At 32.8% G+C, this 17,473-nt stretch overlaps 1 protein-coding gene across 1 annotated transcript; it reads left to right on the top strand.

Moving 5' to 3' along the window:
* Positions 1-107: 107 nt before the first annotated feature.
* On the top strand, positions 108-12,171 carry LOC146528234 (uncharacterized). Its single transcript, XM_085202576.1, has 14 exons — positions 108-413; positions 720-1,711; positions 2,544-2,686; positions 2,902-6,647; positions 7,006-7,136; positions 7,452-7,533; positions 7,965-8,113; positions 8,355-8,450; positions 8,911-9,109; positions 9,576-9,724; positions 10,287-10,443; positions 10,742-10,841; positions 11,284-11,394; positions 11,643-12,171. Exons 2-14 carry the CDS (start codon positions 919-921, stop codon positions 11,943-11,945), a joined length of 6,159 nt encoding a protein of 2,052 aa, XP_085058702.1. The 5' UTR covers positions 108-413; positions 720-918; the 3' UTR covers positions 11,946-12,171.
* The last annotated feature ends 5,302 nt before the right edge of the window (positions 12,172-17,473 follow it).

Below are 17,473 nucleotides of genomic sequence, written 5' to 3'. Positions count from 1 at the left end.
TATCATTAAAATAATTTTATTTTGAAATTAGACATTCAACTTGTGCCATTGAACTGTTACTCATGTGTGCGTAAATTTAAATATGTATTGATGTTTGACACTCACACTACATTATTTTCATGGTGGTTTTCGCGGCACCAAGCGTCGTTGAACTTATTTTCTTTTTAAAATCAAAAATCAAGTGACAATAGTTATTTATTACTATTGTGAATTTAAAGTATTAGGTATTAACGTCTTTATTTTTATTTGTAATAAATTTTGAATGCAGTGGAGTATTTTTCCCGTATTAATGATTCTGTGATGGCGCGTGGATGACGGATCTAACAGATCCCTATTCGTTGTAAATTAGGACTTTGATCAATTTATACTGAAGCGTTGCGAATTCTAACTAAACTACCAAAACCTATACAGTTGTAAGTTTATAAAAACGTCCAAAAGTGGTTTTATCATTGCAATAGTATTTTGTAAAAATAAAAATTAAGTTTTCGATTCTCTGATGTGAGTTGTATATATAGGGAGAACGTAACTTCTATTTCGCTTTGCTGAAAAACATGGCCATTGCAACAAAGAACTGTTAATACATTTAAAACTATAGTTTTATGTAGTGTCTTATTCTTTAAGTAATATCATAATGCATATTTCATTGTTTTTTTCCGGAATTTATTTGAATAACCTAATTGAGTGAACTCAGAACTTCATTTCGTTTTTTTTTCTTTCAGAACTCAGCCTGAGACTTTTTTCATTGCTATAAATGTGTTTATACAGTTTTGACGTTGCATTATCAATTTTTTAAACCAACATAGTCATGGTAATATAGATATATTGGAGCAATTTTATTGTTGAATTTTTCGATTTTTTACTGAATGATATTGTTACGTCAATCATTAAATAACATATGTGAGTACTTCAAAATATAAAATGGAGGAATCTGAGGACAATTTGAGCTCAGAAGATATAAGATTTGATGATAGTCCGTCAATTGTCAAAGTTAAGCCAAAAAAACGATCGCTAGTTGAACGAGAGTTAGAGACAAATTTAACTGCAAGAGTAACATCTCCTGTAACTAACACAGAGGCAATGAGTACCAGTCGTTATGGTAGAGCACGGAGATTAAAAACAGAATATGAATCTGCAGAAAGTACTCCGCGGCCTATTAAATCTCCAAAATTAAGTCAATCTCCAAATAAAATACAATCTCCAGTATACAAAATGCATGCTTCAAACTCTATTAGAATTGAAACTCCAAATAAATCTTTAGAAAACCAAATTGAAACTATTTATAATGAAAATATGTCATTAAGTCGTTTTGGTTCTGACGAAAAAAAAGTTCTGTCAACTAAATACCCCAAAGTGTATATACGAAAAGATTTAATACAAACTAAAGAGAAAGATGAGGAAATTGTTTTAATAAAAAATATGTTTTCACCCAAGAATAGTAAAAAAAGTCATAATTTGGACGACTGTACTGAGAAGAATGTGACAAACAAACAAAATGGATATACAAAGACAGCATCTGTAGTAAAAACATTGGATTTTGATGGGAATAAAAAGAAAATTGATAAAAAGATGTCTAAGAATGAATTATTTGACTTAGAGGCTCTATGTGAATATCAAATTGGGGATTTAGTATGGGCACGAATGGGCACTTATCCTTTTTGGCCATGTATTATTACTAGAGATCCATTGAGTGGAATGTATGTAAGAAAGAAATGTAAGTAAATGATTATCTAATATTTATATAAATTGGCTTTGACTTTGGCAATAAAAACTATTTAAATAAATATGTAATATACTTATTTATTTATTTTTTAAATATTTTAATATGAAACATTTTTTGTTATTATTATTTTCTTAGATCTATCAAAAACAATGTGATAAGTTCTGACGGTAAACTTGTCAGTTGTGTGTTTAATTCCAACTCTAGGGGAATTATGCATTTACATATTCTTGCTCGTTGAGTTCTAATACTGAAAATGCCACATCCCTGAAAAAAGACAGTCTGGGGACAAAGTATCTTAACAACAAGTTCATTTCCCAAGTGGGAATGGAATCAAATCGCATTTACAGTTATGTTGTGTTGCACCATGACAGCCTCAAAGAATAATTATTTCTTTAATTATTTTTTTATATTTCTTGCTTAGATTATAATTATATAAAATTACCTAGTTATATTATGTATTCTTTTTTTTATACTTATATGGAATAAAATATATAATAATTAATATTCGTTATTTGTTAAATAGTAAATTTTTTATTACACATACTTATTAACAAATCAAGTCTGAACTCACTGAATCACTTTGAGATCAAGTCTGACAGAATCATTTTTAGATAACATATGGTCCACATATGTAACATTAAAATGATTTTTGTATACTTTTTTTTTGTTAAAATATAGTAATATGGAATATTATACATACCTAATGTAAATCTACCTTGGAACTTACTGCAAATATGATGCTATGGAGATTTAATAATAATCACAGTCATAAAAACATTAAGTCATGATTTTTAAGAAAATCAGTCATAATATTTTTTTTCAGTATTCGGTCGTATTGAAAGAGATGTGCTACATGTAACATTTTTCGGTGATAATGGACGACGCGGCTGGATCGTGGACAATATGCTCAGGAAGTTCCTTGGCCAATTGGAGTTTGAAACTGCCAGGATGAATGTTACACCTGAGGTTAGTTTTTGAAATACCTTTTTTTATTTCATGAATAGTTCATTAAAGTAAGTACATAATTAGTAAAGTCAATATTTAGGTTGGGTTTTTGTGATTATACATGTAATCTGATCATTAAATAAATGATGTTCAGGAAAATTAATAAAAATAATAATTACCTTTTATATAGTTTAAATTATTAGAACTAATTAAATTCTTTGTTTTTAAATTTGCAGGCCAAAAAAAGGGATCCGCGATGGTATGGAGCCCTCTTTATATCAGAAAAAAAATTGACACAGTGGCAAATATCAGTTGAAGAAGCAGAGATGCTACTAAAAGAACCTAAACGACTTCGAATAGATATGTTAAATAGTATGCTCGAAAAATCAAGATCATCAAAAGTACCTTCTAAGCAAGAGAAAAGTAAAAGAGTTACTAGAACTAATAGTGATGTGTCATTAAGTGAGAGTCTGTATGACACATTGTTTTCTGAACAAGATTTTAAAACTAAAGACTCAGAAAGATCCAGAAGTAAAAGTAAAAATAGGTCATTGGATGTGTCAGAGGTTGTAACAGCGTGTTTAGACAATATGGCCGCTAAGACTGGTATAACCAAAATTCAAAGGCAATCGCACATGGACAGGTGGTTGCAGAAAGCTAAATCGAAAACACCAGAAAAATCTCATAGGAGAACTCTTATTAAGGGGTCAAAAAAAAAGTCCAAAGAACCAAAAAAGACTTATAATTTTCGCTCATCCAGTCAAGAATCATTAGAAGATAGTAAATTGGAGTCCTATCAAAATGAACATAACTATAGTCAAAAATATATAGACAGTACTAGCTCAGTAACATACATAGATGATGAAGAAAATACAGAAGAGACAGATTCTCTTAACAGTTCAGGTCTTGGTATAATATCTAAAGTAGAATCTTTAAGTGGAAAAAACGAAATCCATGAAAATGATGATATGATTTTAACTGTAGTTGATAATGAAATATTTATACGTGATGCTTGCAACATTGATAATATTGAATCAATAGATTGTTTTATTTCTGATGGCAGCAATGTTGTCGAATTACAAAATGGTGATATTTCAAATAGTGTAAATAATGTTAGTGTGGATAGTGAAGAGCAAAATGTAGAAGTTAACATTATCAATAATAAAGTTGAAGAACTTATAGATGATAGTAATAGTGATAATTGCATGGATGTTAATGAATATAACTCTAATGAAGACCAAGTAGAGAATAATGACTTTAATGTAACAAATTGTCAAAATATTATGATTAATAGTGATTGTATTATGGATGATATTAAAATGTCAGTAGATGAAGATAATGGTGAGATTCATAATGAAAAAGAAATATGTGGAGAGAATAATGATAATGTAGAAGAAATTGATGAAAATGAACCAATTAACAATGATTTCATTAGTAAATCTAGTGAAACAGATAATATAATGGAAAAAGATTCTGAAGGAAATGATGACATAAGTAATAATACAAATTTAGTTGAGGAGCTACATGAATCAGAAAATAAAAATGTTTTAAATAGTGATAAAAGTGATAATTTGAATACAAGTATTGATAATAAAATTGCAGAAATAATTGTTAATACAGATGCTTCGAGTATAACTAATGACGATATAACAGACAGACATATATCTATAGAAAATGCTAATAATCCGGTTGAAGAAACAGTAGAAGCATCTAATTTACATAGTGAGAATACTTTTTTTGAGTTTAATACGATAGAAAGTCATGCGAAAATAAAAAGTGACATTGAATCCACTATAGATAGTCCAATGACAAGAGATGAATCAAAAAAATCGCGTAATTTTAAATTATCGCTAAATAAATCCATTGAAAAAAGTAATGATGATGCTAAAGAAATAGAACAAACTAATGCCAATGTTCATTTCGATCAAAATGAACCTAATATGATGGATAAAGTAGCTTGTTCAGTTATATATATAGAAAGTAACAATCTTGAAAATAAATCTATGGAATCCAACCTCAAATTAGATGTAAAAGAAAATGGCAGTACTTTAAATGGAGGAATATTTGATGAATCTGAAAATATTAGTTCTGACAAAAAAATTGCCAAAGTTATTGTGGAGCGAATTGACATGTCATTAAATAAATTAATTGACGGTAATGATAAAATTTCTAATAAATCAATAGAATTAGAAACAGAAAACACAGCTATACAAAATGGTTTTCCCGAAAAAGATGCTTTGTCAATAGATACTAACACTGATAAAACATCTTTAAGCAGCGAATCTGTTTTAAATGATCGTCCTGATAATAATGTCGATGCTGACACAAATTTTATTGAAGAAGAAGAATCGGTTGCAGATTATCAAGTTAGATTGAAAGCTATACAGATTGAAGGAAGAGAAATACCAATAAATATTGATAAAATAGATAAACTAAGTGAATTAGATTTTGACAATATGTCAATCAAATCTGAAGATAGTGAAGTTTCACTTGGTAAAAAAAAACGCAAAGACAAATTGATTGAAAAGAAACAATTTTTAGATGATCCTGAATTCATAAAGTATTTGGAAATGAGGCAAGACGCCGTAATGGATGAACATCCGGAACTTTCGCAAGAAGATATTACCAATTATTTATATAATACCTGGATATATGAAGAAGGATTAAAAACTGAAGCCAAAAAAGCTGATGAAATTGATCAATCTAATTTAGTTAAAGGCGTTAACCAAGATCCTGTGCCCGTAAAAAAGATAAGAAAAAAGATTAAAGTAGAAAAAGATAAAGAAAAGGAAATATCTATAGAAAAGGAAGTAATACCAAAGGAAAAATCTAAAAGACGAATTATAAGGCCATATTACAAAGAAGATTTCTCAGATTTCGATGATGATATAGAATATTATGAAATATTTAAGACAAAACGAAGAGAACCACCAAAAATTGAATCTGCAGAAGTTAAAACTGAAGATTTAGAAAGTAAAGATTTAGAAACTGAAATAGTTAATGAAATTCCAATTGAAGATGAATATGTGTCAGAGGGAATAGATCAAGTAGAACAATACTTTAATCAGCTAACTGCATCTAAACCGAATTTGTTTAAAGGACTTATAAGAGAAAAAGTTTGTGAAATTTGCGAAAAATTCGGCAATCTGCACAAATGTAAAGGCTGCCATGGTATGTTCCATTTAGACTGTATTAATAAAGTAACAGAAGTGATAGAAGTATCCACACCGAGTAGAGGTAGAAAGAAAAAGAAGCGAAACAGAGGTCGAAAAGCCAAAGATGGTTGCTTAGATTCGGAAAGCCAAAGCGACGAGAAATCCCAAGATGCGAACGTTTCTGAAGAATTACAAAACATGTCTTTAGAAAATGAGGAAGAATATCACATAACGGCTAACGAAGTTGACTTTGAAAGTAAACTATCTGCTCAAATGAAAGAATTACTAGAAAATCAAGAAAGTGTAGAATACGATTCCTGTTCAAACGATGAACACGATTTCTCGGATATCAATTACGGCGAATGTAAAATCTTCGATATTAAAAGAAAAAAACGAGAACAAATAGATTATTCGGATTTCAAATGTAATAACTGTCAAAAGTATAACATTCCGGTGTGTTTCGTCTGTAAATACCCCATTTCACCGAAAGATAATGCCGCGCACAGGCAGAAGTGTTCAATAGCGCATTGCAATAAATATTATCACATGGAATGCTTGGACCATTGGCCTCAAACGCAATTTAATGGCGGAGAATCTAAGAGTAATAAGAAAAATGAATATTTCGAGGCGTTTTCGTGTCCTCGACACGTTTGTCATACGTGTGTGTGCGACGATCCGAGAGGCTGTAAGACGAGATTTAGCGGAGACAAGTTGGCGAGATGCGTGAGATGTCCGGCGACGTATCACACGTTCACTAAATGTCTGCCCGCCGGCAGTCAAATTTTAAGTGGCTCTCATATTATATGTCCACGGCATTATGAGCATAGGTAAGAAATATTTATATTTAAATTAATTTGTAAAATTTAGATAGTTAGAGCCTGGGGGGCCTCGGGCGCCAAAGGAAGAAATAGCAAAAAGTAATTAATTACACATTCTAAATATTTAAATGTTGCTTGGTTCAAACTCAATGCCGCACTTTTACTGAACCGTGAAGACGAATATATACCAATTATTCACATGCACAAAGATAATGGCAATATAGTGTCTTGAAACAAAGTCAAGACACTATATTCCCATTAACACACTACGCTTCTTACTTACCGCCGAATTCTGGGGGCATTGTGTAGTGGGTGTAATACGCTTTTTATTAATATGTATAATATTAAACATTTATAATTTCCACAGGCCCGGTAAAGTACCCTGTCATGTAAACACAGGGTGGTGTTTCATCTGTGCATTGGGTGGATCACTTATTTGCTGTGAATATTGTCCCACGTCGTTCCACGCTGAATGCCTTAATATTAAACCACCTGAGGGTAAGATTTACCTTTTCTAGCTTCACATTGTATCCCGCAAGTAGCAGGGAAGGAAGAGGGAACATAGTAGTGTTAAGACACTGTTATCCGTTAAGACACTAATGTTTCCCATTTTCCGCCGAATTCAGGAGGCATTGCATATTTAGTGGCGGAACACAACGCCGCGCTTTGCATTGTTACTAGAGCAAGGAAATTTAAATATTCAATTTTTCATTTCTCCCGAGTGGAAATCAAGCGAACAACCGTCGCTGTCTCAGCGCTTATGCTCCGGCGCCACGACAGCCTAAAATATAGTTATTATTTTTATGTTATTAGGTGGTTACATGTGTGAAGATTGTGAGACTGGTCGCTTGCCATTGTATGGAGAAATGGTCTGGGTCAAATTGGGACATTATAGGTAAGTTATGTTATAGTGTACTCAATGTTCTTTTGCTAAATATTCATTTTTAGATTATGATATTTAGTTTTAAAAAGGGATTTGTATATTTTTTTATTTTGTAGGATTTTTATATAAATCATATATATTAACAATTAAAAAAATGAAAATAAATCAGCTTCACGCTGTATCCTGCACGCAGAGGGAACCTAGTGTTAAGACACTCCATTCCTCATTTTCTGCCGAATTCTAGAGGCATTGCGTGTTGAGTGGCAGAATTCAACTGAATTATAAATTTAAATATTTCATTTCCTCGAGTGGGGATCAAACCCACAACCGTCGCATTACAGTCACACCCCTGAGGTTCCATTGAGTCACGATGTCTCTACAATGTTGTTTATATTAAAAATATATTATTTTAATATATAATATCCGTATTTTATGATTTTTAGATGGTGGCCAGGTATAATACTCCACCCGTCAGAAATACCATATAATATACTATCAGTGAAACACTCGCAGGGCGAGTTTGTTGTGCGTTTCTTTGGACAGTATGATCACTATTGGGTCAATCGAGGCAGAGTGTTTCCATTTCAAGAGGGTAAGTGCAATATACACTAGTAATAATAATGTTAGAAAGCTGAATAACAGGATTACTGATTAGACTAAACTGACCGCCGCGCTTTGCTTCGCCCACGAGTGGTGTTAGAACCCACAACCGTTGCGCTAAGTAGCCCGCTTCTGTCCATGCGCCACGACTGACCTCAATATGCTTTATTAAATGACATTTATAGTCTCAGATGCAGTGTAATATTTAATAGTTTTATAATGTATGTTTTCAGGTGACTCGGGTAAAGTTTCGAGTCAAAAGTCTAAAATCGACGCCGCGTTCACGATGGCAATAGAGCACGCGCAGAGAGCCTGTGAAATATTAAAAAGTATGTATATACTTTAATTATCAATTTATACATGTATTTATTACAAAATTATATTATATTTATTAGCCTATACTTTGAATTGAATTCATGATATATGGCGTTTCGAGTGTGCAGCGCCTATACCTTTAGATTACTTTTTTAATTTTTTTTTATTGTATAACAAAAGTGACATTCTGGTGACTGATGTTTGTTTGTTGTCACTTTAACAATTAAATTACATTTTTATATTCGATTCGCTAAAATTAACAGTTAATATTATCAACTCAATATGTAATATCTTTATGCTTATTAATTGAAAAAGAAGCTTATATAGGTACATACAGGTTGCGAGGACTAAGTGTAGGTGTGAAGTTTTGTTTTGTTTTATGTTTTTTTTTATTTACGGGTATTTTTATTTGTTTGTTTCTTTTGTAAGTAGTCAGCAGCAGTTTTTTTTAAATATTTCTATGTTCATCAACAGAAGCCCAACCAAACGAGGAGGAGTCGCTGGACATCGCGTCGTCGCTTCTGCCGCCGCACTACGTGAAGCTGCGCGTGAACAAAGCGGTGGGCGCGCTGTGCGGGCGCCGCGTTGACCTGCAGGAGGGCTCGCTCACGCAGTGCGAGTGCGACCCGCGCGAGCCCATGCCCTGCGGACCCTACAGTCAGTGCCTCAACAGGTGAGATAACTATATAGATATAGGTGACGTATATCTATAGTCGGGGGATATCGATGTTATTGCCGATTTCTTGGTTGTTCAGTGTGGATGTGTCCCTGAGAACTCTTTTAGTAGAAAAGAAAACAACAATAACGTAAATACGTACAGACTCTGTTTGAAAAGGTGAATAGAGGGGAGTTAATTAAATAATAATACAAGACAAACATTCCCAATGTAAGTTTTATTGACATGGAAATTATGTTTGGAGTCACACAGACTATATAGTGTATTTTACATACTCTCTATTTCTTATATATTGTGCCCCCCACAATGATTATTCGAGGATGGATCAATAATTGAGCCAGTCAAAGCACATTTTTCGAATGACGAGAACAAGAAAAAACTTTTAAACAATGTTTTACTATTTTCAAATTACTATTAATACTTCTTCCAAATAATATATTTAATAGTAATATTTTATTTCCAGAATGCTCTTAACTGAATGCGGTCCAACATGTCGCGCCGGCGACAAATGCAATAATAGAGCGTTTGAAAAACGCCTCTACCCCAAATTAACCCCCTATAGAACCCCGCACAGGGGTTGGGGGCTAAAAACCTTAGAGGATGTTAAAGCAGGTAAAATGTACATATATAGATATTATATAACAACTTATTGAGGCCAGTCGTGGCGCAGAGGCACAAGCATGCTGTGGTGGATTTGATTCCTACTCAAGAATATGACATATTCTTTTTATATAGAATACTAACGGCCCGCTCGCGGTTTCACCCGTGTGAACTATGTTATTATTAATTTCTGTCTCCATGGCTACGTCCTAGTGACGTCTATGCAAAATTTGAGACTCCCAGCATTTGTAGTAACGAAGTTTCATACAAACTTTCGACCCCAAAAACATCCTCTTAGAAGTCGAATATTGCAAATTTCCGTCTTATCGAGCACCTACGTCCTATAAATACTCCTATGCAAAATATGAGATTCCTAGCACATGTAGTTTCTGAGATTTCGTGATGAGTGAGATGAGAGAGACCTTTCGATTTTATATATAGAATATATGTTAGGGTAGGCCAATTTTTTTTTATTTTAAATTATAGTGAAAAGATAGTTCTGGGCACCGAAAACATATGTTATATGTATGTGCCCTTTTAGGGCAGCTCTTAATTTTATTTTTTTTTATTTCAGGCCAATTTGTGATAGAATATGTGGGTGAATTAATAGACGAAGAAGAATTCCAGCGTCGTATGAGAAGGAAACACGAAGTGAGAGATGAGAACTTCTATTTTCTTACATTGGACAAAGAGAGGGTTATTGACGCGGGGCCTAAAGGGAATTTTGCTAGGTTAGTATTTTATTAGTTTCACACTGTATTCCACATAATATAGAAGGGTAGACTGAGGGAACCTATTGTTAAAACTCTGTTTAACACGCAGTGCCAAATTTTCGTGTTTTGTGGCGGAAGTTAACGCTGATTTTTTATCTTGTTACTAGAGCGAGGAAATGAAAGAATTAAATAAATAATTCATTTCTCTGAGCGAGAATCGAACCCACAAAAATCGCTGGTCCATCCAAGCATGGGGGCGAATGTAAAGTTAACAAACGAGTACATATATAATGTTTTTTTTTCTTTTTCGTTTTAGATTTATGAATCACTCATGTGAACCAAATTGCGAGACGCAAAAGTGGACTGTGTTGGGAGACATACGTGTCGGTCTGTTCGCTTTATATGATATACCTGCTGTAAGTTGTATTTTCTTTTTTTACTCATATTTATTTGTTTTTTTATAGCATCACGCTGTATCCTGAACATACGCAGAGGGAACCTGGCAACCTACTGTTAAGATACTCCATTCCTCATTAAAACACTTTCGTTTCTCACTTTTGGCCGCTGCACTTTGCCTCGTTTTGAAAGCGAGGAAATAATCAATTTTTATATTAAATTTTCATTCCTTCGTGTGGGAATCGAAACCACAATCTGCCGCGATTACAGCCGCACCTCTGCTACTAGCCTTTGTTATAGTTATATTGAGGAGAAAACAAATATCTTCGTAATTTATAATTGTTTTTTCAAATTTAAACTAAGAAAAAGCATTAAAAATAACAATTATATATATATTGGATACATATTTTTTACTTTTTAAATATATTTATTACATTTACTAAATTTTTATTTAATTTACAGAACAGTGAGTTAACATTCAATTATAATTTGGAGTCTGCTGGCATTGAGAAGAAACAGTGTATGTGCGGCGCTAAACGCTGTTCCGGATATATAGGGGCTAAGCCGAAACAGGTGATTGATTTTACTTTTTTTTAGCTTCATTCAGCATTTAGGAAATAGCATAATAGGCAGAAAGATTTCAATTTACAACGGTTTTATTATTGTATATGTTACTTAGTACTTTTTTACATAAATATTGATTAAAGCTGTTTAAAATATTTGTCATTCTATAAATAATTATATATTCAAAACTGTACTTCTTAAAATAAAAAAAGTAAATTCATAAAATGTTATATTAATTCTCAAAAATATTGTCACAGGATGATCAACCAAAGAAAAACAAACTACAAAAACGTGTGTACAAGAAAAGGCCAAAAATAGAAGATTCACCGTCATCAAGTCAAAGGCCAAAAAATCGAATCGGCCGACCGTACAAACCTAGGGAACTAACCGACATTGAAAAAGATTTATTAATAATAAAAAATGCTACTTCGTTATCAAGCGATTCAGAATGTAGTGGACGTCTTAGTAGCTTAGATAGCACTAAAGATAATAGGAGTCTCAAAAGAAAAAAGATATTCGATGATATATCCCCGAAAAGAATTAAGATGGAGTTCGAATGAAACAATGAATCGGATTCAGTCATGATGAATCACGATTAATCATAAATAATCATGATTCTTTAAGAAATATGGCGAGATTTTGTTATGAATCGTGACCATGAATCAAAATGTGAATCAGATATAATCATATAATGTCGGGATTTTATGAAGTGGAATGTATAAATAATAGATTTATTTACTTGTATATATGCTTTACATATCAGCTGCTAATAAACACGTTTTATGATTTTTTGTTTTAATTTAAATATACTATACAACTTCATTCTGTATGCGGCAGACAGCAGGGTAGACAGAGGGAAACTAGTGTTAAGGCACCCAGTTCTCCAATTTCCGCCGAATTCTGGAGTATTTGCGTTGAGGGGCAGAACTGAACGACACCACAATGAAGAAATGAAAATATTAAATTTTTTATTTCGAGTGGGAATCGAACACACAACCTGGCGCGTTTACAGCCGCACTGTGTCCCCGAATAGACAAATAAACGGTTTTATTTAGCTCACCCCGTTTGTTTATTTGTTTATTTATTTGTATATTTATTTATTTGTATATTTGTTTGGGTCAAAATTAGTAATTGAAATTTATTAATATTTGGGACGCAAACGCAGCTTCGTCATTTAAGTATTTTTAGAGTGAAGTCAAATTATACAAAATTTTTACATGAAATTTACATTCCCTTACCATACCTATTATACCGTAAAAAGCGTGAAACCACTAACCCCAGAAAGCACTGGTTCAAATTAAAAAACATCAATCACGTTGTTTTATAAAGTAGTAGTTTAGTTTTTTTAGCTTTACGCTACACTCGTATATAGTTCAACAGTGTTGACAGAGAACCTAGAGTCAAGATACTGTCCGCTTTAATACCGAAATGGGAACCGATAAGACACTCCGTTTCTAATTAAACACTTCTATTCCACACTTTCCTTTGAATTTTTGAGGCGTTGAGTGGCGGATCACAACGCCGTGGTTTTGGTTCGTTACCAGAGCTAAGTAATGAAAATGATAAATATTTCACTCTCACAACTGTCCAGTTCTCCCAATCACTGGGCTATAATGGCATGAACACAAATATTCTATAAAAATCTTATTTATATAATACACAATTGCCAAGAAAATTCATAAAAAATTACTAGTTTTCTCAGATGAACATTTTACCATAATAAAAATAAACCCACGAGTTTAAATACATTGCGAGTGGAGGTGCGGGCCACGCTTCGTATAGTAACAGAATTATCGCAAGGCAATATCTCGCCGCGAGCTGTACACAATATACTTATTTAGAAGAACCGACGTCGGTGAGAAAACAAATTATATTATGAATTTGCATGAAGGAGAAACATTTTGGTGTATTTTTATGAAATTGAGTTAATTTTTTTTTTTGTTTTAATGCATGAGAAACAGGGAACTTTATATTATAATAAAATGTTCCCCAAGCACATCAAAATTGCATGTCGAGTGCTGGAACACAACGCCACGTCTTGCCTCGCTACCATAGCGACGAAATGAAAACAGTATAAACAGTAGTATAAATTCCCCAAACAGCCGATAACCGTTGCGTGTACAATTAGAAGCTAGGCCTGCGTCACGACGGCCTCAATATATATTCACCTATTACCTTAGTTGCGTTAGTATGTATATATTTCATAAATAACTTAATTTAAGAATATAGAGGCTGGTTTAAATTGTAAACATCGAAAACGGCCTCAAAATTTACATATACAAGGGTTTACATGCTTAATATAATAATATCTCACGACCGACAATATTCGGTACTAACTCTTAAACATATTACTAACCCTAAGATAATTTATTTGCTTCGCTCTGGTGTAGAGGCAAATCGCGGCGTTGAGCTCCGAGGAAGTGAAAATTTTAATTGTCCTGATTGTCTCAAAGTTAGGTTCCCCTGCCTATTCTTCTAAATAGGTAAAAACTGACATAATATGTAAATACCTGTTACAGCTTACATAAGTAAGAACAACAATAAATAAAATGTACAACCTGATGCGACTTCGAAATACAGAAAAACGAGAATACATGTGATTAGTAACTTTTGTATATAAAACAGGATTACTCGAACCAAAGCTGATGTAGAAACATACAACTTTGAAATTATTCAAATTTTCTTTTTTGTCAAGCACTTGTTTTATTTATTGAACAAAATTTAAATATATTTATATTTATTATTTTTTGCTTTGCGTATTAATGCTTCTTATTCGGGTGTCGATGTATTCTTTTTAAAAGTTTTTCATAATATAATTTTTCAAAAACATTTTGATTTTGATTGAGTATCTAAGATCAATAATTTTATTTATTTACTTATTTTTTAGTTTCATACTTTATACACGATATGAACAATAAATAACTACAACAAGAACTGTTATAATATTTTTTCATAATCTCCATTAAAAATGAACATTACTATTACAAAAAAAACTGCTTCACATTTATCCCGCACATTAAAGTATAGGCAGAGGGAACCTATCGTTAAGCTAACTCCTCGTTCTCCATTGTTCACCGAATTCTGAAGTCATTGCGGCTTATGAAGGCTTCTGGAGTCGCATTTAACATTGCGTGTTAAGTGCGACTCCAGAAGCCTCGACACCAGAGTACGAAAAGGAAATTAAAACATAAATTTAAATAAATATTTAATTTCCTCAAGTGGGAATCGAACACACAACCAGCCGCGTCTACAGTCACACACTCGTCCCTGCGCCACGACTGGCTTCTATAACAAAAATATATCATTATCATACCATTATACCCAGTAGGTACACATAATATTTATATTCACGTCATCTTTCGGTAATGGTTGCCTCTCCCACCTCTCGTTACCGGCTCGGGTCAAGAGCCACAATTTGCTTGCTCTACCTCTACTGTTACCTTTGCCTTTGATATCTAGAAATAGATTCTGAAATCTAAAATCTGGACATAGTTTAGATTTAACTATTTGAATCATTGTTGTTTTTAAACAACTAGTTAGTAATTATTTTCTTTTTTTCGCTATATCCTGCATATATCAGTGTAGGTTGAGGGAATCTAATATGAAGACTATGTTGAGTGGCGGATTTCAACGCCGCGCTTTGTCTTTTGTAAAAAGAAGCTTTTCCCGTTTCCCCTGCCTATCTTGTTATGTATGGGAAACAGCGTGAATTTAAAATTAAAAAGAAATATTACTAGAGTTAAATTATTTTCATTAGACCACGGTTTCTTCTCTATGCAATTGTCACAAATTACATAATATATATTTTTGATAAATTTTCCAAGCGGTATCTGAACCCGCACACCACCTCCACAACCACTCCACCTAAGTAAACTTCCCATAAAACCTTTACACATCTGAAATAACAAACTAGCCACTAAGTACTAACGAACGTTATCTTAGTATTTACCTATGACCTAAGCAGAGCTTTCCAAACAGGGACTTCTAAGATGTTCGTGGAAGTGAACTTACGAAAGCTACTTCTAATACTAATCAATATTTAATCAATCACAACTTTTATGTATCTAACCTAGAGAGACTTGAGGATATTATGATAAATTTTCTTAGAATAGTGTTAAGAGTATTGAAGCTAGTTGTGGAGCAGGGGCACAGGCGATTTCCATTTGAGGATGAAATATTTAATGTATATAAAAGGAATTTCAAGAAATTCTCTTTTACTTTATTGCTTTTCGTTGCTCCCCTGCACCCCCTAACGGCACAGCTAAGTATATATAGATAGAAATAAATAACAATTAAGCAAATATCTATAAATTTTCAATAAAATATTAAATATGTAGTAAAAAAATCTATATTTCATAGTGAATAAAGCATTTCTTGTTTTATCGCGCCACGATTGTGCAGGCTCGAGTCACTTGACCCGCTGTTATCGGGCTCGAAGGACCACTTGTGGCTTACAATTTGAAATACAAAGTTACTGTTTTGCACTTTTAAGCCTAGCTTATAAAAACTTGGCTTTAAAAGCTCAATAATTTCATATTTTTTAACCTAACTTAAAGGTTTAATTTTTTTGTTTAGGTTTCCCCTAAATACTTTGGACACGTGTGAGATTCGAGCCCCACCCGGACTAAAACGGCCTAAAACTGCGGCGTTGAGTACCTCCATTTAACACGCAATACCTTCCACCCGGACTAAAACGGCCTAAAACTGCGGCGTTGAGTACCTCCATTTAACACGCAATACCTTCCGTCGATTTCGAGAAAAAAATTACAATTAGGATTTGAAGCCACAACCTCCGTCTTGTTATTTCTGATAAGATATTTAATTAATTATTAAAATTGTCATCAGCATAACATTGCTATACTTTTATGATAATTAATTAGAAACATTCATCAGAATTTAAACAACATTTGTTTTGATATGTCAAAATACTTATATTATTTTACATCGGTTAGAAGTCAAAGCAAAGATAAGCAATTGAACTTGTTCTCAGTATAATTAACAGTATTAATTGACTGCCGCGCGCAACTTTCGGATACTTTGCTTACTTGGAAGTTCGTTTTAAATTTGATGTGGTAGGTATTATATATTTAATCTGGCTGCCTGCGGTTGGGAGTTCGATTCTCACTCGGTGCCAAGAATTATTATCATTTTCTCGCCCTGACAACAAGGCAAAGTGCGGCGATGAGATCCATTATCTAACACGCAATGTCTTCAAAATTGGACAGAAAGTGAGGAACAGAATATTAAAATTAGGTTCCCTGTACCTATCCTGCCATGCGGCAAAAATAAAGACACACAATTCCCCCAAACTTATTATCTTTTTCTGCTTTGGAAACATTGCGTATTGAGTGGTAGTATTACGAAGAAATAAAAATATTACATTCTCTGTGTTAGAATCGAACCTGCAACCATTATCGCTGAGCCACGACGGCTAATATACTAAATATTCATTTACCATATCCATCTATTTGATAAAGAGTACAAAGTTAACACATGTCACAGGAGCTTGGCAGGAGGTGAGACGATAAGACTAAAGTTACTTTATATTACTTACTGTTTTATATAACGTAACGAGTTACTACACAAACATTTCTAATTACAAAATGTAGAAATTACTTCACAAATAATATATATAAATAATATATCTGTATTTTAATAAATATTTCATTGGTTACCCGATAGATTTTTAACAATATTTTTTTTAAAAAGAAGCCTTTACAGTAAACGTAACGATGGTGGGTTCGATTCCCACTCAGGGGATCAAGCAATGTCTCGAAAGTTAAGCGGATGGAGTAGAATTTTTACAAGTAGGTTCCCTTTGCCTAACCTGCTATTTGCGGTCTACAGCATGAATTTTGTTTTTTATAAGAGATTAAATTTCACAACCAATATTATGTATTTAAAAATATATATATGAAAAGTTTAAGTTTATAATAAAAAAATATTTCCTTCAGTTGTTAGTGAAGTGTAAAACTCTAAAAAGATTGGCTTTCAGAAATTTACATTGTACATTCATGCTCATTATTCTGAAATGAGTTGATCTTTTTCTTTTAAAACGCGTTAATTTTAGGTTTTATACTTTTACCCA

The sequence above is a fragment of the Heliconius melpomene genome, chromosome 19, assembly GCF_056956725.1.
Source record: "Heliconius melpomene rosina isolate 202511_hmr_F chromosome 19, ASM5695672v1, whole genome shotgun sequence".
In the NCBI taxonomy this organism is placed as follows: Eukaryota; Metazoa; Arthropoda; class Insecta; order Lepidoptera; family Nymphalidae; genus Heliconius; species Heliconius melpomene.
Note: the sequence above shows the minus strand (reverse complement) of the source record. Positions and strands in the feature narration are given on the sequence as shown.

Coding starts and splice junctions, on each gene's coding strand:
- LOC146528234 (XM_085202576.1), top strand. CDS start 919: ATGGAGGAATCTGAGGACAATTTGAGCTCAGAAGATATAAGATTTGAT. Junction 6,648..7,005: donor CCACGGCATTATGAGCATAG/GTAAGAAATATT, acceptor TAATTTCCACAG/GCCCGGTAAAGTACCCTGTC. Junction 10,444..10,741: donor CCTAAAGGGAATTTTGCTAG/GTTAGTATTTTA, acceptor TTTTCGTTTTAG/ATTTATGAATCACTCATGTG.